The sequence below is a fragment of the Hippoglossus hippoglossus genome, chromosome 14, assembly GCF_009819705.1.
Source record: "Hippoglossus hippoglossus isolate fHipHip1 chromosome 14, fHipHip1.pri, whole genome shotgun sequence".
Classification (NCBI taxonomy): domain Eukaryota; kingdom Metazoa; phylum Chordata; class Actinopteri; order Pleuronectiformes; family Pleuronectidae; genus Hippoglossus; species Hippoglossus hippoglossus.
In genome coordinates, this window is record NC_047164.1 from 20690866 (window position 1) to 20712440 (window position 21575).

General features: G+C 42.1%; 1 protein-coding gene across 9 annotated transcripts in view; it reads right to left on the bottom strand.

The window, feature by feature from the left end:
- The window catches only part of map6a (microtubule-associated protein 6a), a 23702-nt gene continuing 2127 nt past the window's right edge, over positions 1-21575 (bottom strand). Inside the window, exons 2-5 of one of the 9 annotated variants that reach the window (XM_034606658.1) lie at positions 5461-5674; positions 5072-5283; positions 1999-2109; positions 1-524 (exon numbers count right to left, since the gene is read on the bottom strand). In XM_034606658.1, coding sequence (XP_034462549.1) covers positions 377-524; positions 1999-2109; positions 5072-5283; positions 5461-5674 — 685 coding nt within the window. In that variant the 3' untranslated portion in view covers positions 1-376. The other 8 variants (XM_034606661.1, XM_034606659.1, XM_034606660.1 and 5 more) reach the window with 8 other exon arrangements.

The window sequence follows — 21575 nt, forward strand, 5'->3', positions numbered from 1 at the left end:
TAAAATACAGCATGTCAATCTGCAAGTAATGCTCAGTTTATTTACACTAAAACCGGTCATTGTACAGAACAGTTTGTTTTGTAATTGTTGTATAAGCACTTAATGGTGTAGTTTTTCTAGCAGTTTGACAATGTCCTTTGAAATAAATTGCATGAAACAGGAAAACAATGTAGCACCTTTTGCGATAATGCCATTTGGGTTAAACAGCTGTGACCTCTGAGCCAAAAACATGCGTGTTTCAAATATGTAGGCTTTTTTATTGTATATTGTATTATCATCTCTTTTCCTAATCCACCTTAAATACTAGATATATACAGCACAGAGCGGCAGTCGGTGTATACAGGTGTAGCCGCCTCCTGCATCCTCAGAGGCCGAGCTACTCAGTCTGGTTCCCGTCTAGGGCAAAGCGAACGACTCCGCCGCTCCTCCGAGGCTCGGGCATTTCCAGTGGTGGTGGTGCATCTCCTCCAGCAGCACCCTGGGAATGATGATGACTGGGTCGGAGAGGCTCGTCCTTAACACCTCTAGGAGGCAGCACATGGTAACGATACCAGAGAGGAAGAAGAAGCAGACAGAAAGAGACAAAGTATGAGACCTTTTTCTCGGGCGAACAACAGCAAAGCATTGGGATAAGCTGAGCTGAGCACCCTGTGACCACTCATTATAGAGGAGAATATATCAGAGCTTTGTTTTAGGGACGGACACTCCAGCTACATTAACTACAGCTCCTTTATTCAGTTTTCCACAGATATGACATTCAAATGCCTCATGATAATCTTGTGATTATAATTCATAGTGTATCTTTGAAAACTTGTCTATTGGAATAAGGATTTGGAATAAATACGTTATTGTGTATTTTCTGAAGGTTTATTTCGATCAGGGTTTCATAATTAAAGGGCTTCCAGGGTATATAATTCCAGGGAATAATTAGTTTTCACTATAACATGCTTATGGAATGTTTGAGTATTTTGGGCCCAAATTTCATACACGCACTGTTATAAAACATTGAAAACCACAGATCTTGTCAAATGGGGGTCCGTGGTCTAACTTGTGTCGGCCCTTGAAGTTCCAAAGATTGAGAACCACTGATTTAGATCAATACAGACCAATGGTTTTAATCCTCACTTTGACAGACTCAATTCATCTCCGTGATATGAACTACAGGATGTCGATAGTTCAATGAGGGTCTCGGGGTGTTCTGTGAAACAAAGATACTAGATGGTACAAATTAGAGAGAAGATCATTAACATGCACTTACAATTTCCTTTGAATCGTCTCTTTCCAAAGCAGAGCATCTTCCCTCAATCCATTAATACTCACCCCAGTCGAGCTCACCATACATCCATGCCAAAACTGTACAGATATTCTCGATCTAAACATAAACATCTGATTGCAGGTCCAACAGAAAACAGTGGCAGCATGCGTTTGAATGAAAGAAAATGATCATTATAGTCTAAACATACAGTAGTATGCACATTTTAACCATCAACAAGCTGAGATGCAAAATGCAACACTTCATTGATTTCATGGCGTGTGAGGCAGTGACCTCCACTCTCCTCCCTGGGTGGGAAATTCACTCGTATAATGATTCATAATTCAAAACAATGTCGTGCAGTTAGTTTTAGCCGTGAAGAGGGAGAGGGTGCAGCACTGCAGTCGACAGAGGGTCATGATGGTGGAGATGATGAGGACTTAAACCTGCGGCCTCCTTAAGAAGAGGCACCTTAAGGAACCTTGCATGTGGGATGTGAGAGCAGGCGGTCAGACAGCCCCGTTCACCCCCTAGTCTAGTGTCCATATGGAAGAGAAACACAGAGGGGCCATGGCCTGAGGGGTGGGCCAGAAATAATGCGGTGGTTCACCAGAAAAAAAAGAAAATTGTGCCACTGTATTAAAACGTTAAAACATAAACTCTATGAGCATGTATGGATATGAGTGTATGAGTGGCATTTGTGGCTCGGGCCTTTTTTTGGCCTAGCCGCGCTCGTGATCGGTTACCTGGGATTGGGTAGTGCACAGCCCCACAGGTGTTGCTTTAGAGTCTGCACCCAGCCAATATCTCGGATTGGCTGGCAGAGTTGTATGTAGTGGTACTGTTTTAGCACAACCCTTCAAATGAATAAGAATGTCACTCATTAGCAAAACAAGAAAGTGGACACAGCATCATCCAATTGTGACGTTCTCGAAATCAAATTCTAACCATGACACCAGACTAAAAATGAAGAATGTGATCTCAGCAAATGTAACATCACAAATTTGTGGTGTGTTTTTTTTTTTTACAATAAAGTGCATCAAATATACATTAACTAGAAGCCTATGAAGCACATGACATCTTATTCTGGAATAAGTGTCTGGGCATCCTTTGGCTTGCATGTTGCTTTGTAAGTTAGATGAGTTCTTGGAATATATTGAGACAAGGTGCAAAAATAATATATTCTTCAGTTCTCACATGGGGGCAACATGCACGGCCAGGAGCGGATGTCAGAGCTTATGCCAGAATGTGGCGCAGTTTGGGATAAGCATAGAAAGAAGTGGTGAGAGCAAAATTCTCTTCCATGTGGATTCATTGAATAAAGGTCGTCTCTCAGGACAAAGACTGGGACAAGAGGAATGCTGACAGATACCTGCAACCACTACTCTTTAACCAGTAACAAAAGGAAGCGAGAAGACACTGCTTTTTCTGCTTTTTTTGCATTTATTTGTAATGTTTCATTAAATATGAGCAAGCAGGTAGAAACACAAGCACGTCACAGTCAATTTTCTTTTTTTCTCTCCTTTTTTTTGCCCAAGACATAACTTTCTTTACCATACTTTCTATCCTTATTTGCCTAATAGTCACACAGATAGCACCAGGTGTGTGCTGTGCTAAGCACTGTTTACATTACCTGCCCCTGCAGAGCCCTCCGCCCACCTCCCTCCTTCCCTCCCTGGTGTAATAACGTGACAAAGCGTCACCCAACCAAAGGCTGCAAAATGCTAATGAGTCGGGGGCCCTCACTCCAGATGGGGCGCATGCTCGGCTTGGATAGACATGGCGGTGGTGGTGGCGGCGATGGTTGCTGCAGACACCACAGAAAACAGAGGCGGTTACACTCGTCCAGTCACAATGGAGGGAGGGATGCTGGGTAGCAGAACTAATGAGAACAGTCAGGTGAGTGTGGGGGTGGAGCACATCGAAGACAGTGCTCTTTTAATCCCCAAAGAGGTGTTTCTATGTATTTATGCTAAGATTTAGAGAAAGCAGTTGGATGCTTTGGACGGACTATAATATATACACAAAATGTATGCTTTATATACATGGGAGGTTATAATTGGTTCTAACAGATTAACAGTTACAGTACAGCCAACTTCTTGTTCCCTTTTCTTCAACACATATCATTGAGGAAATCTGGATAAAAAAAACAAAAAACAGGCCTAACTTGTTTTGTGAAGCTTTGCAAGATACCTCTTACACACATACACACACGGCACCACCATGTGGACCCTGCCGCACAAAAGAAGAGTTAATCCAGTCTTAAATCATCATTTGAAACAAACTCAACCCCATCAAACCAACATATTGTTTTTCAAATTGGAATTTAGGCAAAACAAGAGGAACAACGTGGATTCAGAAACAGAGAGCGTTGAGCAGTAGAGTCACTATGGTTTGGTTATTGGTTTAGATGTGAATAATATATCAGGGACCTGATTATTTCTTGAGAAAACGTTTATTTGAAGAGTGAATCTGTGCTTCATCCATTCAGCTCCCTCTTTTACAGTGATGTGAGAAGTGCTATTAAGCAGCAATATGAGCCATCTGCAGGCTAATCACACTGGTAAGGGTCACCCCTGGGCAGCGTATGTCTAAAATCAGGAGGTGTGTGTGTGTGTATGTTTGAGTGCAGGCTACTGCAACTGCATATCATGTTGTGAAGCTTCACAGACGGCTCAGTTAATGTGTTGGAGGCGGTTTTACAGAATTACGACCTATGAGACTGACAGCTCCGCACACTGAGCTTGATGGACAAACTAAACCACTCAACGGAACATTTAGCAGCTCATCCCTCTCTGAATCTGAAAAACCTTGTTACGCTAATGTAAAATGTCACTACGAGTGCATGACAGTGTTATCTAATTCAGTGGGAATATTCATCTGCTATGCAAATGACTGGTGTTTAATGCATAATCAGTCTAGTGTGACCCACATGGTTTGTTGGCAACAAATCGGGTGTTACAAAATAGCCTGAGTGAAGTTAAACACCACTGTATGAATGAGCTGCACATGAATGGAGGAAACAGATGAGGTGTTTTTCTTAAGATGAACTTAAATAAGTTTACAGCCGACAACAGAGTTCAAAGATAAATGAGACAAAATCACATTTAACAAAGTGTTGCTCAACACGCGCTTAAAGCCCTGCGAGCTCGACATGAACAGAGAACAGTAGCACTGATGACAGAGCAGGTAGAAAACAAGCCGACACTCATGACTAACCAAGCAGCACATTTATCAAAGGATTTTCAGATTGCTGTGAATTTAGCAAATTATGAGATCATACCCAAAGAGCCAAATTGATAATCTTTACTTCATACAAACAAAAAAACAAAAGGGGAAAAAATCCTTGATAAACACAACAAAGCAATCTGTTCAGCTGATCAAAGCCAACCTTTCAGAATTGCTTGTTGGTGGGCCCATACAATAAAAGCCATCCATTGGCTAGCCAGGCAGCCAGTAGCCATGGCAACCTGGAATGGAGGCGAGCAGAGTGGGGCTGGTGGGTGGCATCAAATGGCAGGGGAAGAGGATGCTCCTACTCCGTACTATAGCGAAAAGCATGAGGCAGGAGCAGCAATGACATGTCATGTGGACATCTTATTCTAGTATCATTGTACAGACAGAGCCAAGAGGTAGGACAGAGAAGAATAAAAGAACGAGAGACTGAATGAGAGACTGAGAAAAGAAGAGTCGAAGCAGAGAGGAAGGAGGACAGAGATGAGAACACAGATGAAGAACCTTAATTCATTTTGCAGCCTCTGTGTCTAAATTTCCCCCAAAATATAAGAAATAAAAATAGTAGTGCTAAATGATTTTTACTCTTTTGCCTCAGCCAGTTTGTTGTTCATCTCTTTACTTTTCTCCTTGTCCCCCACCGCCGGACGGTTCTCGGACTGGCTCTCCGAGGTCGTCTTCTTGGAGCCCTTCAGCCCGGCGCTCTGCTTATCTTTGGCTTTCTTCACTGGCTTGCCCTGGCCAGCCGCTGTGGCTCCAGACTTTTTGGGTTTAGAGCGAGAACTATATCTGTCAACCTAAGGATGTTGGATAGCGGAAATCAGATTGCTGGGATGGCTATTAAGTTCTAAAACTTAATAATGTTGTTCGATGTTATGGCATGACAGTAATTTGAAGATTTTATCAGCTCCCCTTTCTTTCCCCACCACAATTCAATTCAAACCATATTTCAAGGTTAATATGCACATTCTCACCTGATTGATGGGGTCTATGTAAGGCTCGCTGTACAAACTGCGTATCCTCCTCCTATCCAGGGCCTTGTTGTCAGCCGGCTGCAGCAGGGCTTGCCCCTTGAAGGTGGCACTGTAGCTGGTCTCCAGGCAGGTCTTCTCATCCGGTGGCAGGTACTGGGACTTGGCCCGAATCATCTTGGCAGGCTTCACATCTCTGTAAGCCTTAAATTCAGTTCTGTGGAAGAAGGAAGTCCATGGTCATGACAAAAGCTAGTATGCTACCAGTGCTTTAATAGCCATTAACAGTGAAAGTTAATGAAGGGCTGTGACAATGCATCAGTGAGGGTGACCCATTATCTTACACTCTAAATACTTGTGTTAACAGAACATGTTAATATTCTTTAACCAGGATACTTTAAGTCTTAGAGGCTTTCTGTTAATGTAGCTGTTGAATATGAGGAAAATGCTAATTTACCTTCTTGCAAAGAGCTAAATGAGAAGGTCAATTTCTGATTCTGATTCCCCAGTTCGAGGTTCTGCTCACTGACTTGAGCTTCACTGAACATAAAATAAACAGGCGAACAGCTCATTGTGGAGCAGCAGTGGTATCAGCCCATTCCAAACAGACCTGTTTAGAATGGCCACTGCACTAGTTTTCCAAAATGTCAAACTCCTCACTCCAATAACACATTTTTCCGACAACAGTATTTCCCAATCACCTAACCCTGGGTCATTATATGTATAAATATGCTGGTGTATTTATCCATCTGGAAAGCAGAGATCGCTTTAGGTCAGTGATGTGAGTAAATTGCTGCAGTTTCTGGTTGCCTGTCAGATAACAACCTTCTGTGTTGGATCACCAATTGAAGACAGTCTCTACAGAAACAGATTTACAGGTTTTTAGTTGCTGTCTACAGAAAATATGTTAAGTGGTGCGTCATTGCTGTAGCGCAGAGTCTGTCACAAGTACTGTAAGTGAGAGGAGGTGTGCACCACAATCTGACTGTGGGATATACTCTCGTCCTCACGCAGCAGTTCTGATGAAGGTCAGCAGTGTGGCCTTCACACAGAGCAGACTGACCTGCAGCATGTGTTCTGTTTCTGCCTCCTCACATCTCAAGAGCTGTGGCAAGGAGCACAGACACAGCAGCCTGAGAGCAGGAGCATATTAATGTCTTTTACATTAATATCACACTGCATCTCTCTCTCCTTTATACTATTTACACTCATTTTGTCTGCAGTGTACTGTTTTCCCTCTGCATTTCTCATCCAGTCATTTGCACCAAACCACCATATGTTACAGATACAGGAACTGTACATTAATCACCAATTAGTGCACTGGGATCAGTGGTGCAACTACAGCAAATGTATCCTATATTGTAGACCATAAAATGTGAACACAATACAATGGCAAGCAGCAAATCCTGTCGATGGACGAACTGGACTCATCTGTATTATTGTTATAAAAGAAGAAAAAGACAGAATTGCTGCTTTGAAAAAAAAATTCAATTTCAATTCAAAGTTTTGTGAACATTCATGCCTTTCCTTTAAATGTTACTGAGTGTAGAAATGGTTGCTCTTTATATAAAGATGATCAGGTGATGCTGTGGAAAACTGAAATGCACTACAAGACACTGCAGTATGTTTATCTTCAAGATAAGAGACATACATTCTGGAATTTGAACCCTGTGTGCTCATCCAAAATATTGAAATAGTTTTTTATGGTGTCTCAAATTATGTCTCCTGCATTTGTAGCTGATTAGAAAGGGAAACAGACATCTCCGTGGTTTAAGTAACTCATAACCATCACTTGTCTCCTGTGGCTCCAGTCAAGTCACAAATACAAACTCTCTCACCCTCAACACAGCACAGTTCAGTGCAAATACACAGAGCCACATAAAGTATCCAAGGTTCAGTGAAAAGCCCCTGTTCCCTATGTGAGTAAAGAAAAGCACGACATTAGGCAACACCACTACGTGTGGATAGAGGAGGAGATGAGGCCCAGCTGCTGTACAAGAGACTCATTAGAGTTTATAAGGCCAAGTCTAATGGAAAGACATTAAATCAATAACTGCAGCTATGGAAAACAGCCTTGGCGAGCATGTGATTCTGTTTAGTGTAATGTATGTGTCAGGGACAGGGGCATTGATTTTACAGAGGCTGTAAGACTGTAGCTGTATTGCCTGAGTTTCCATCACAACGCAAAGGCTGCGTTCTGACCTCACCAGTTCTTGTGGTGAGTTGTCATGAGTTAGCATGTGGAAGGGAAACGACAAACAACAACCGATTGTGTGATGAGAAAGGCTGTGAGGACCAGGTTTTTCCACCTCCTTTTGTGCTCAGTGTTTTCCCTTCCCCCGCTGTTTCTCCTTCCCTGGTGACTCTACCTGGAGCTGGGAGGAGCCTCCTGTGGTATACCTGCGCAGCTGACATTCATCTCCTCAGCAACTCCACCTCTCACTCTGTAAGACCTCAGCTCATCTGCCCTGCTGTCGCCAGATCGTCCGTTCACCAGTGTGGTAACTCTTCTCGGCTTTTGTGACTACATGTCTCTTGTTTTGTGATACTTATTTACCCTGTGCTCCCTTTGCCACAGAATCAGCTGCGCAACTTCCGTTTGTTCAACTTTATCTGCTCCGGCCTCCGGCCTCCAGCCTGATGACTGTGTTATTTTTAAGCTGCACATGTATTTCATCCAACCTTTATGAAACTGTGGCAGCAGAAGACAAGTGACCTGTTACAAATTATTCTAAAATTTTTAATTAAAAGTGGACAAGCTTTAACTTTCAGCACTTCATCTCCCCATGGATAGAATTATTTCATTAATAACACTTAACTTAGCTAGCAGGCCCTCAAATTTTATCTTATCCATCCATCCATTATCTAAACCCCTTATCCTTTGATGGGCGCAGGGTAGCTGGAGTCAATCCTTGCTGACTTTGGGCGAGAGGTGGCGACAGGTCACCAGTCCATCACTGGGCCGACATATCGAGGCAAACAAAAAAAAACAATTGTCTTTGGATTGTGGGAGGAAGCCTGATTACCAGGAGAAAACCCACACAGACATGGGGAGAACTCCACCTTGATACGACCTGGTCCATCTTCATTCAAACCATAGACTGTAGATAAAGATGGACGACATGACAGCCCCCATGAAGCCAAATCCTAATGATCACCACCTGGTGGCTGGCTCCAGTAAAGGCCATTAACCTTGCCTCCTCCATGTTAGTGGATGTGACATTGAACAAAAAAATATTAAAAAATGTTTTTTTTTCTCAAAGATTGTTTCTATCATTTTAGGTAGTTCTTGTCACACTGATATAAGTTCAAGTATTCATATTTCTGACAAGTTTGGTTGTAAGTATTTATTTGATGCTATAAAAACAGGGTGACATGTCATGATTGACAGCTGAGACTGACTCACGATTGGTCCAGTGGGTGTATTGTGGGGATCTGACTCTAACCCCATTATACTTGGTTAAATGTACAGTTCTAGTTACAGTTCATGGTTAAAACTCTGAGCCTTCTTGCTGTGAGGCGACAGTTCTGACCACTGGACAACTGTGCCACCCCAAATTTGATCATTTCTATTTTTAAGACTGAAGCACTAAACGTTTTTAAACTAACTCTTTTTGATAGAAAGTCTGGTGACAGTGATATGGCTGCTGCATACAACCCCTCCAGTGGTGCAGAAGAGAGTTGGAAATAAGAGGAGATATTACACAACACCACCAAAGTCCACTTTCAATGCTCAACTGGGCCAAGAAGCCACAGTGCAAAGGCAGGTTACACAATAATGTCCAAGGCCAAGGGTATAAAGCACTCACATGGCACCACAGGGTGCGTGTCTTAGAAATAGACAGAGAAAGAGACAGTGTGGGTGCAGGCAGTGTTCACAGTGTGAAACACCGGTCTGTACTCTAAGATAGCTGCTATTCACCAACATATGACTGTGTAACAATAACGCCTGTGTCTTGGAGGCCAGTGTGTACTTGGTACTTGTGTAAAAACGAATGTTCACAAAGGTTTCTCGCTTCATTGGCTGTTATATCACACAACTGTATCTAGCTACTGTACATCATGGGCATGAAAACAGGCTGAGGTTCACATGAGGCTGTATCCGTCAGCTCTGTAAATATTATCTCAGTGCTCTGTTCCTCTGGGTAGATGTAGACGTAGACCTTTTACTGGGCAACAAAAGCAGCAGTTGATTCAGATTGTAGAGCACCGGCAGCAGCTGAGGTACTGAACATAGATGGTTAACAGTGTATTTTGCAGTTGTGTTTTTAAAAATGTTTCACATTTTATATGAACCTTGCACAACTCACTATGTCATACTTTACATCACCATTATTCCCACTATCTTTTCTCGATGATGGTGGTTTTCCTTATACTGTAAACAGCGTTGTCCATCCTCGGTCATGTGACTTAGCTTATTCCAGACACTAAATACACAAAACAAACCAAAAAAAGATTTTTTACAAAACCAAATCTTTGCTTCGTGTAGAGACAGCAATTAAAATGATCATACAAACAAAACATACAATACTGCAACTACTACTTCCATGTTAGTCCTATTTTCTCAACTCATTTATTCAAACTGTGCATTCTTCCCTCTCTTTACATCAATTTACATTTTTTGATTTTATTGTTTTACTGTTCTTTTATCCTTTATTTTACTGCCATGCTGAGTGTGTTCTGGCTTTTCTACGATTTTTTTTTTATCTTTGCACTAATGTTTTTATTTTGTGAAGCACTTTGAAACTCTGATTTTGAAAGGTGCTATAGTTATTATTATTATATTATTGATAGCAAATATCAAGGTCAATTCACCCTAGTGAAGCCAAGATAGCACAAACCATCTGGTGAGTAAAAAATGCTGTGCTGGAAAAAGTGTTTTTCATTTTAACGAATTAGATGTCAGCTCACACTGGTCTGCAGATAAAGTCTCAGCCCCAAAGGCACAGTAAAAAGCAAAATTGCTAAACTGTAGCAAATTAATCTTTTTTTTTAAAGTGCTGTCTCGTGGTTCATTTTCAGACAATGAGATGTCAGGTCACCTGCAATAAATCTTATATTTACCTCAAACAAAGAGGCCATATCTTCATCAGCGTATGTTTGTCAATTGTTTCAATTTTGTTGCATTTGTGTCACACAAATGAAAAGAAAATGAATTTCAAACAAGCTCCTGTTTTATTCTCTGTCACTATTCTTGTGTTTCTGAATTCTGTCCTGCTTTGTTATTTCCATAGATGTTGTTCTGCTCTGTGACTCACTAAGGCCCAATATGTTATATATATATATACAAACAAACTGCCTGATACTTCTTGCTGTGGGACTAAAGCTGCTTTGGACGGCTGACCCCTGCGACCCGCTGTGATGGAGGGGACGTGCAGAGAAAGGCCTCGTCACTACAACTAAACACTGGCACTGACAGGGGTGGAAACCCGCCAGGGTACAGCACTGCTGAGCTCCATGCAACCCTGCTCTAACATGGCACAATCTGGACCCCTCACCAAGGGACAGTCATGAGAGGAGAGAATAAAAAGAGAGCCTGCATGTTTGTGCATGGTGGATACAAACCATGTAGAGCTGAATGGTTAAAAGCAGGGTGACAGTTTACTGGCAGGCCACAGAAAACCACCCGGGAGTCTATAAGTCGTTGTAGTATAATTTACTACAACGACAGAAATGTCCACTAGATAGATAGATAGATATATGGATAGATAAATAGATAGATAGATAGATAGATAGATAGATAGATAGATAGATGGATGGATGGATGGATAGATAGATAGATAGATAGATAGATAGATAGATAGATAGATAGATAGATAGATAGATAGAAGGATAGAAGGAAAGATAGATAGATAGATAAAAGGATAGAAGGATAGATAGATAGATAGAAGGATAGAAGGATAGAAGGATAGATAGAAGGATAGATAGATAGATAAAAGGATAGAAGGATAGATAGATAGATAGATAGATAGATAGATAGATAGATAGATAGATAGATAGATAGATAGATAGATGGATAGAAGGATAGATAGAAGGATAGATAGATAGATAAAAGGATAGATAGATAGATAGATAGATAGATAGATAGATAGATGATGATGAAGGTCGGTGGTTCGATCAGAGGCTCCCCCATTCCACGTGCCTAAGTGTCCTTGGGCAAGACACTGAACGAAAATGACCTTACGGCTGTGCAGACAGTGTGTGATTGATGTGCGATAGAGAAAGTGCTGGACATATGCACTGTATGGATGTGTGGGTGAATGGGTGAATGGGAAAACCGTGAAGCGCCTTGAGTGGTCAATAAGACTAGAATAACTGTAGAGAAATACAGATAGATACCATAGATATCTAGATAGATAGATAAATAGATAGGGTTTGGTGATTGTTGATGATTAATGTTTAAGGTCCTCTTGTATTTACTTTATGTTATTTGTATATTGGGATCATATTCACAAGTTTGATGTCTTAGAAAAAAAATGTGTTGTACAGACATAACTTATATAAATTTGGACATTTTTATTGGCCATCCCATGGTTTGGACCCATAAACTGCTAAATCAGTCCCAATCCAATAACTCCTTTTATATTCTACGCTTCAAATGCTGTAAACCATGAATACATCTGAGACAAATGAGCACAGTGAATCTGACTCTACTTCTACAACAGTTCAGGGCTGAGATAAAGGGCTGGTCGGCTTCTCTCAGAGTATTATTTCATGGAGGGCATCTGCCCACGCACAGTGCAACAGCTCCACTTCCTAACAGTGTTGCTTGGTGTGTAAGTGGGCGTGGAGCCTGGCTTCTGGTCAGTACCGCCTCCTGGGATCAGCTGGCCTCATCTCTATCTCACAGCCTCTCCGCTGCCATTAAGGCTCAATAGAAACTGCCCAGTGGAGTATTACAGGGGGATTAGCACTGGGTCAAATTTCACCAAGTATTCTTGGTATTATGTCAGTAACTGTTTGTTTGAGATAGTATACATTTAAAGGTATACAATGAATTATAATCAGACATACTACAGGCATCATTTTAAACCTTACAAAGAGAAAGCACTTCCACTGAGCGCTGTATAAAAACTATGCTGCCAGTTTGTCCCAAAGTGCAAGTTTTCAGTGTGTTTACAACTGCAGGTTCAACTGGGTTTCAGCATTTTATATAATTCATTCATACCCGGACTCTAATCTGAAGATACTTCCTTGTGAAAGAACTGTAATCAGATATGATCAAATCAGATTAGACTGCTTATGTAAGATGGTTAGCTGGAGCTGGCAGAGCTCTGAATTGATGCAACAACTGGATGCTGGATATCAGCTGAGATTTTAGGATTACATTTTGGCACAATATGTGAAAACATTGCACAAATAAATCCCGCTGGTTTCACTATCAGCACAGAAAGAGCTGAAAGCTATCTTGGGACTTTTGATGTTACAACCAGACGTTTTTACAGTTTGTACTGTCTCTGTGTCTCGGAGCTGGAGCAGAATCTGTGTTCCTGCATTCACTGCTTGTCAGAGAAACATGAAGCTTTGCAGCCTCTCAAAGAGGATCATTTTAAATCCACGGCCTGTTCACAGTACACCGTCTGCTGCTGAAAATGCTACATACATGTGTGTGAAAGTGACATGAAAGATAAAGATCATTTTGACTTTTCTGAACAATGTTTTCTGAAGGAGGGAGGATTTTATAAGAGAAACATGAGAGAAGAAAATCAAAGGGAAAAAGCTACTGAGATTGCACTGCTGTGAAGAATGTGGAGCTATGATATGTGACACAAATCGAAATTAGAATCTCAAGCCTTCTCAGCATCTCTCTCTATCTGAACTCTGTGAACCTGCTCTACCTGCCTCACTGTCAGCAGTGAAACACAATGCTCTTTTGCTATTCTCAGGCATTTGCTTGGTAAATCCTTATGCAATGTGCTCTTTAAATGTCATTTATTATACACCACATATCCCATGTAATGCTGACAAGGTAAACAATGGCCTTTGTCTTTTTCAGCAGTGCTGCTGACTAAACGAAAAGTCTATCAAAGACTCCAGCAGCTTCTGTCTCATGCCGAACATGACATTTTAAAAATAATGCGGTGGCAAGATGAAAGCGGGACAGAGCTCGTGACTGGCAGGCTGTGGGCTGAGAACGATGCACCAACTTGGGCAAGAAAAAAAATATTTGACAGTGGTAAAAAGAATTAGTTGCCTTTAACATCTCTCTGGTGCACTGCAGAAAAAGAGGCTTTGTGCTCAGCAAGATTAACGGTTTATGAAAACAGTGAATGTCAAAGAATAGAGCTGAGGGGAACAGGGTTTTTTCAAATACAACCAGCATAGACACTTTTTGTGGTTTTATGGTTCCTGCACTTCCTACACTTTGAGAAAGAAACAGGTTTCACTGCAACTATAGCCCCAAGATACAGGATTTTTTTCAAAGGCTCAGCCGAGATTCTCTTTTTTATATAAACACATAACTTTCTAATACAATTTTTTTGAGAAGGTTAATCTTAACTTTAGTTTTTTAAACATTGTGACCAGGATATGTTTGAGTAGGACTAAAGGCAAGTTCGTAGTTTCCTCGTCTGCCATTCCGCTGGTGTCCTTTGGGGTCCTCTATGGTCTTTGTGACATAAATGTCATCATCCATCTATGTCCACTACGGTTTGTCCGCATGCTGCCTTAAATGTGTGACCCAGCTAAATGTGCACATCGACTGTGCATGCTCTAGGAACAACCATTTCACCTACTGGAATCAAAAAGGAAAATGGGATCAGGTACGCATGCGTAGAACTCCAGACCGACATGGCCCCTCGTTTTAGTATGAATGGATCTGTGGTCATTTATGTGTGACCCAAACTAGTGCAGAACGAGTTTACAGCCATGTAGCTCTGTTAGTCTGTGTTCAGGTACCGTGGTGCTTTGAGCTAAATGGTAATCCATCTGCTAACATGACGACAATGACAATGCTGATATGCTGATATGCAGAGGGTATACGTTAATGTTGTAAACTATATTCACAACCTTAGCTCAGAATGTTAGCATGCTAACATATGCTATATTTTACACGCAGTTGAGTCACCAATAAATCAAAAACCACAGTCAGTTCTGAGAAAGATGCGAGAAAGATGTGATTGGTCGGTATGATTATAATCAGTGTGGTCAGAGCATAAGAATAATGTGTAGCCAATGTCATGACAACTCCCTATTGTTACCACCTGACTCAAGGCTGGCAACAAAAAGGGAGATCACACACAGATCGACCAGTCAAAAGTAGTTTATTCAACTGAACTCAAACATCATATTTCCTAACTTGTGAGGTGTGTTAGTATGAAGGGCATCAGTGGTGTCAGAAGTGTGTGGATGAGTGAGAATATCGTGTGATGCGTGTTTGTTAGTGCAGCAAACCAAACAAAGGATCCAGGTTCAGGCTGGTGCAGCAGGCCCTGCTGAGAGAGAGAGACACTCCCAGAAGAGCAGACTTATATGCATTCTGGAAAGGCCCACCCCTATGGGCAGGTAGGTGGCAGTAGCTCCACCCACCAGCACAGAGCAAGGCACACCGGCAGGCAGAATGAGAGGGTCGTCACACCCCCTCCCTTAAGATGGGGGTCCTCCTTTGGATCCCCAAAAGTTGGCAAATACTAACGACTACCTGTTCAATAACTAAACCAACATATAATACTACAGATTTTAATTAAACACAATTAGGCATATTATTGTTTTTGGGGGCCTCCTTGGCTTGCCAGTCACTGTGCAGGGAGGCTAAAGGGCCTCGCACTGTGTGACCAAAAACCAGGTCATTGGGACTAAATCCCAAGCTCTCTTGGGACACCTCCCTGGCAGCTAACATCAGCCAAGGTAATCCCTCCTCCCAGTCACGGTCCAACTCAGTGCAATAAGCACGGAGTAGGGACTTCAACGTTTGATGAAACCTTTCTAGAGCTCCCTGGCTCTGGGCATGGTATGCGCTGGACTGAGAATGTTCGACTTTTAACTGGTTCAGCACTTCTGCAAACAACTTTGAAGTGAAGTTAGACCCTTGATCGGATTGAATAATTTTTGGGATACCAAAAATAGACATAAACTGTGTCAGAGCTTTCAAAATAGACTTGGTGGTAATGTTTCTGAGGGGATAGGCAGCCGGATAGCGTGTAGCCTGACACATCACTGTGAACAAAAAGTTACTACCAACTTTGGATCGTGGCAAGGGACCAACGCAGTCAATGATCAGATGCTCAAATGGTTGTTCCGCAACTGGAATGGGGTACAGAGGGGCAGGCTTAATTATTTGATTTGGTTTTCCAGTCAATTGACATACATGGCAAGTTTTTATGAAAGCAGAAATGTCTCTTTTCAAAAGAGGCCAGTAAAAATGTCTCCTAACTCTATCATAGGTTTTTCTTACCCCTAAATGACCTGCAATGCCATCATGAGCAGTCTGAAGTACAGTGAGTCTTACACTAGAGGGCAGAACAATTTGTAACGTTTCCTCCCCCATAAAACATTCCCCCTGGGGAACCCATTTTCTCACCAACAGGCCGTCTTGGAGAAAATAACCATGGGCTGCACTCTCCACCTCATCATCAGGAAGAAGCTGGTTGTACAGAGCATGAAGTGTTGGGTCATCTTTTTGCTCTTTCACCAGGTCACTGCAAGACACAGGCAAGGGGAAAGCAGGCACAAAAGATACGGACTCTCTTTTCTTATCAGAATTTTCAAAACAGGAATCCCCACTGGCACGGCTCGTAGCGCGTGTCACTGCACAGGTGGGAAGTACCACCGAAGGGGTTTTGAGGGACTCAGAATTTCCTACCTGGGAGGATATAGTGTCCACTGGCACATCAGGCCACACTCGACTGCCAGCCAGGTCATTTCCTAAGATGACCTGCACTCCCCCCATAGGCAAAGAAGGACGCACTCCCATGATCACATCACCTTGCACCAGATTTGACACTAGTGTCAGTTTATGCTGAGGAGCAGAGAAGACCGTTAAACCCATCCCTCTGACCTCAACACTGGAACCAATGTTGGTCTCAGGAGAGAATGGCAACACAGATTCCACAATAAATGAGTCCAGAGCCCCTGAATCTCTTAATATCTTGACAGGTACTTTCCTCTCACTCCCGACCAGTGAGACATAACCATTAGACACAAATGCAGCATAACCAGGATCAACGTCTTCATTAGCTGAGGAACTTGTCTGTTCTTGAGCCCAACCCGGAACCTCAATTTTTGACTTTAACGAAGGCGGTTTAGTGTGTGCCTGCACGGCGGCAATGACACGGCTCCTTTCTTCGGCACGAAGAGACACAGCAGCCGCAGATGGTTTTCCCGGAAAATAAACAGGCTTGGATATTTTCCTCAGCATTGGACACTCATTTCGCCAGTGACCCTTTCCATGACAGTAATTACAGACCTGATTTGGGTCCAGCTTTCCCCGTAAACCATGCTCTGCTTTACCTGAAAACCTTTCTGTCCCTTCTAACCAAAACTTACCGGAGTTAGCTCTAACAATGCTCCCTCGGGAGCCAGAATCTCCACGACCACGGTTGTCACCAAAAAAACCTTTATGGGTCAGGACAAACTCATCTGCCAATCTAGCAGCATCTGTAACTCTGCTTACTTGCTTTTCCTGAATGTAGGTAACAACACGGTCAGGCAAAGTATTTTTGAACTGTTCCAGCAAGATTAGTTCTTGAAGATCCTCCATAGTATTAACCTGAGAAGCAGCACACCAGCGATTAAAGTGAGTGGATAACTCGCGAGCAAACTCAGTGTGAGACTGCTTCTCTTTTCTGAGTAATCTGAATCGCTGCCGATAAGCTTCCGGTACCAATTCATATGTCCTAAGTACCGCAGCTTTAACCAACTGGTAGATACCACTATCAGTAACACTCAAGGCTGAGAAAGCCTCCTGGGCCTTGCCAGTGAGCACACATTGAAGCAATAGTGTACGCTCCGCGTCCGACCAATTTCGTGCCTCTGCCAAACGTTCAAACAACACAAAGAAAATGTCAGGGTCCCTTTCATTAAACTTAGGAACTAACCGTAAGTTGACAGCAACATCAAATGCCGGAATATGAGGAATAAACGAATCTGACTCTCCAAACTTCTGTGGCTTAGCCGGAAGCTTTCCTTCACTTATAAGCTCCAACTTATATCGCTCCAACTCTAACTGTTGTCTTGCCTGAACATGGGCTAGTTCAGCCTCCCGAAGATGGGCATCTTGTCTTAACCTTTCTAATGCCAGGGTATTTTGTTGTTCCTGTTGCTGTTGTAGCAAGATAAGCTCTTTTTGTTGCTCAAATGTAAACCCAAGTCCAGTCAAAACAGGAGCCATTTTGGACATCCTAACTGGCCCAGTTACCCTGGGGGAGGCTACATCTGAAACACTATCCATTTCTTCCGGTGCTTTTAAACTCCCCACTAAGACAGGCAGAACCTCTTTCTCCACTAATTTGTGCTTCAATGTGGCCAACAATTCATCTTTATTTAACTTTTTTGGAAGTTCAACATCGTAATGCTCAGCTACTTTCACGAGCTGATCTTTTTTGAAAGAGTTTAGCAACTCATCGCTTGGAGACTGAACAAAGTCGTCAATGGAAGCCATTTCACCAGTTCCCCTGCCACCTAGAGGCACTTATCAAACAAGCAATTACTACAAACTAATACAAAGTGTTCCACTACTAACTAACAGGGTGACAGGCTGCTTTAAATAAGGAACCCCATCCCTCTGACTAGCTGCCTAACCAGTTCTAGCTGAGTAACTCATCCCTAGACTTCATGCAGGTTAGTGGCAGGATAGATTAAGCACAAAGCCCAGTAACCCGGTTAACCTTCAGCACGCTGAAAATCACCTAGTCAGTCATGGTAGTGCCCCCGAGCAACTGCTCTAACCACTTACTGCACAAAAACAACAAACTAAAACAAAAAAAGGATCAATGAGAGACAACTAGTGCCCCTCATTGCTTATGCCTAACAGGAAATAAGGGTTCCAAATAACTTAGCAGCCCTTACCTCTGCCAGCAGTTTGAGGAACCTACAATTTAACCAAACATCTGTGTGGAAAAACTCCCTTTAACAAAAGTTACATTTACCACTTTACAATACTACTCCTTTCCGATCCCAGACGAGCCCCCATTTGTTACCACCTGACTCAAGGCTGGCAACAAAAAGGGAGATCACACACAGATCGACCAGTCAAAAGTAGTTTATTCAACTGAACTCAAACATCATATTTCCTAACTTGTGAGGTGTGTTAGTATGAAGGGCATCAGTGGTGTCAGAAGTGTGTGGATGAGTGAGAATATCGTGTGATGCGTGTTTGTTAGTGCAGCAAACCAAACAAAGGATCCAGGTTCAGGCTGGTGCAGCAGGCCCTGCTGAGAGAGAGAGACACTCCCAGAAGAGCAGACTTATATGCATTCTGGAAAGGCCCACCCCTATGGGCAGGTAGGTGGCAGTAGCTCCACCCACCAGCACAGAGCAAGGCACACCGGCAGGCAGAATGAGAGGGTCGTCACACTATCGACTGTAAATAAAGATGGACATCAAATTTCCACTTCCTCCTCTTGTACAAAATGAAGCCACCATCTTGTGCTTTCAATGTAATTTGATCCATGTCCCATCTGCCAACATGGAGGAAGCAGGGTTTATAGAATATACTGCAGGCAGCCACCAGGATACAATCAAGAGGATTGGGCTTCACTTTTGGGGGGGCTGTTATGTCGTCCATCTGCCAATACAGTCAATGCAATTCACCAATTAGATGTAAAGATATTTGACTAAAAGCAAAAAAGATAACCTCTTGGTGGCGCTAGAATTCATGTCAGGTTATCACCATAGTCAAGGGGATTTGCCCCCAGAGGATGTCAGCATGTTTACACAACTTTTGTGGAAAAATTTTACAGCAAGGTGACATGTAAATGAAAATAACTGATGTGCAAAATTGAGTAATTACTCATCTCCACCCACAACATTTTCACCGTGGCCCCATTAAGTCAGCAGGAGGTTTGACGAATAAGACAAATAAGATATTTTTGAGTTGCTTCACAACTCTTAAGTTGAGGTTTGTGAAGTGGAGTCATCAAAGTTTTTACAGATACTGTCCTGAAAAATATATTTAAAGGATCTCAAAAATAACACAACGTTGTGTTCTGCCATGTGAGTCCAACATCAAAATAACTTATTGAATCCAATCCAATCCAGTGAGAATGTGAAGTGTGCATATAAAATGAGACTAACGGCATTAAGATAATAAATGATTATAAATCGAAATTGAAAGCATGAATTACTAAACTGTGCTATAAAAATCATCAAATAAACTATTTATTACACTTCTTAGACTCTGTGTGGTCCGGCCAATGGATGTTGAGCTGGGACATCTACAGTCAACCATCATGCCTAAAAATAAACTTGTCATTATTTCTAATCTACACTAAACATAATGGTATTTCTGGATTGTTCTTTTGTTATGTCTGATACTGATATTTATAGAGTCACACTCTGCTGCAGCTAGACAAAATAAGGACCCCAAACTGGTCCCATCTTCTAACAGCACAGACTAAAATAAACCATGCTGACAAAGGGAAGGTATTCCTCTGTGTGTGCAGGATGGTCAATTTACTTCATGGTGTTTAGCAGTTTCTTTCAAGAAAGAAATATCCTTGCTGTTTAAGGATTAACAGCAGTATTAGCAACGTAACGAAGTTTCCTCATCAGGATGTTTTTTTGGTTAAAAAAATTGTTATTACCTCCACCAAGGAGGCTATGTTTTCAGCCATGTCTAGTTTGTCAGCAGGATTATGCAAAAATGTTTGAACAGATTTCCATGAAACTGATGGGAGGCTGGATGGGACATGGCCCAAGAATGAAGCCATTTAATTTTGGAGTGGATCGTGACAAAGGGATGGAGCCAGGAAATTTTAAACACTTTCTCTAACAATTTGAATAATCTGTCACATTTAAGGAACTGATATTCATGAGTGTGTGAGATTTGGTGGAGCCTGATTGAATTTAATGGTTCTGTTTTGGGCCTAGGCGAAGGAATGTGCTCTACTGAGTGCCATTCTGGTTATTTCAATGATTTTTCCCAGCATGTCTCACCCATCACTTTATGTAAGTCACTGTTGAACTGGGAAATAAATTACTGTTATAAATGATTGTCATCTACAAATCATGATCATTACTTTCTATTGTTTTACAAATTGTGTTTTTAAATGAATGATTTCAAACCGTAAGACTGAACAAAGTTTTTGTTTCACACATATGATCAATTTTAAAATGAAACAGTCCAGTGAGATATAAAATCTAAAATATATAGTAAATTGTTTTATTAATATTGTGATTTTCAACAATATCACCCAGACCTACTGTAGCTGAGCTATTAGACAGGTTTTTTTATAACAGAAGTGATGGTCCAGTGTAATGATGCATGAATATGCAATAATGTTAAAGTGGAAGCCAAAGCACATGTGTGTGAATGTGTGTGTAGCTGTGAGTCCAGTCTCTGTAGTATTAAGCCACAGTTGACCTGCTTAGAGTCTCCTCTGGCAGAGGAAGACAGAGGGTGGACGGGGCTGCTGCCTGTTACGGTGCAGCCATTTCATGCTGTGTGAGGAGGGAGAGCCCTGGGCTGCACCGTGAGGACCCCTTCACAACACAGGCTCAGCAGCGTGGCACCAAACAGCTGGAGGACGAGCTCACTGATCTCACATGCACACACACTGTAGCACCATTCGCCTCTGCCTGCCAAACCCTGCCTCAACCCAAACCTGCATTCTGTGACAACACTGAGCATCAAGTGTAAGAATTAGCCACATGTAACACTGAATCTAATAAAAGGTTTTACAAATGGTAATATTCAACACAAATGCTGATATATGACCAATCAAGGTGCGATGAATACTCAAATATTCAACACTCAAAAAAACCCTGAAAGCCAAGTGCAGTAGTAACAAGAAAAAAAAAAGGCCTCGGGGTGAAATGGATCTTATTTATGACATCGTCTCGCCATCCGCCTTCACAGAGCACAAATGCAACCTGCAACAATGACACACATATTTGCAGGGCAAGCGTACATTGACAGTGACATGCGTGACTTGATGCTTATCCATCCACCCGTTCCCGTC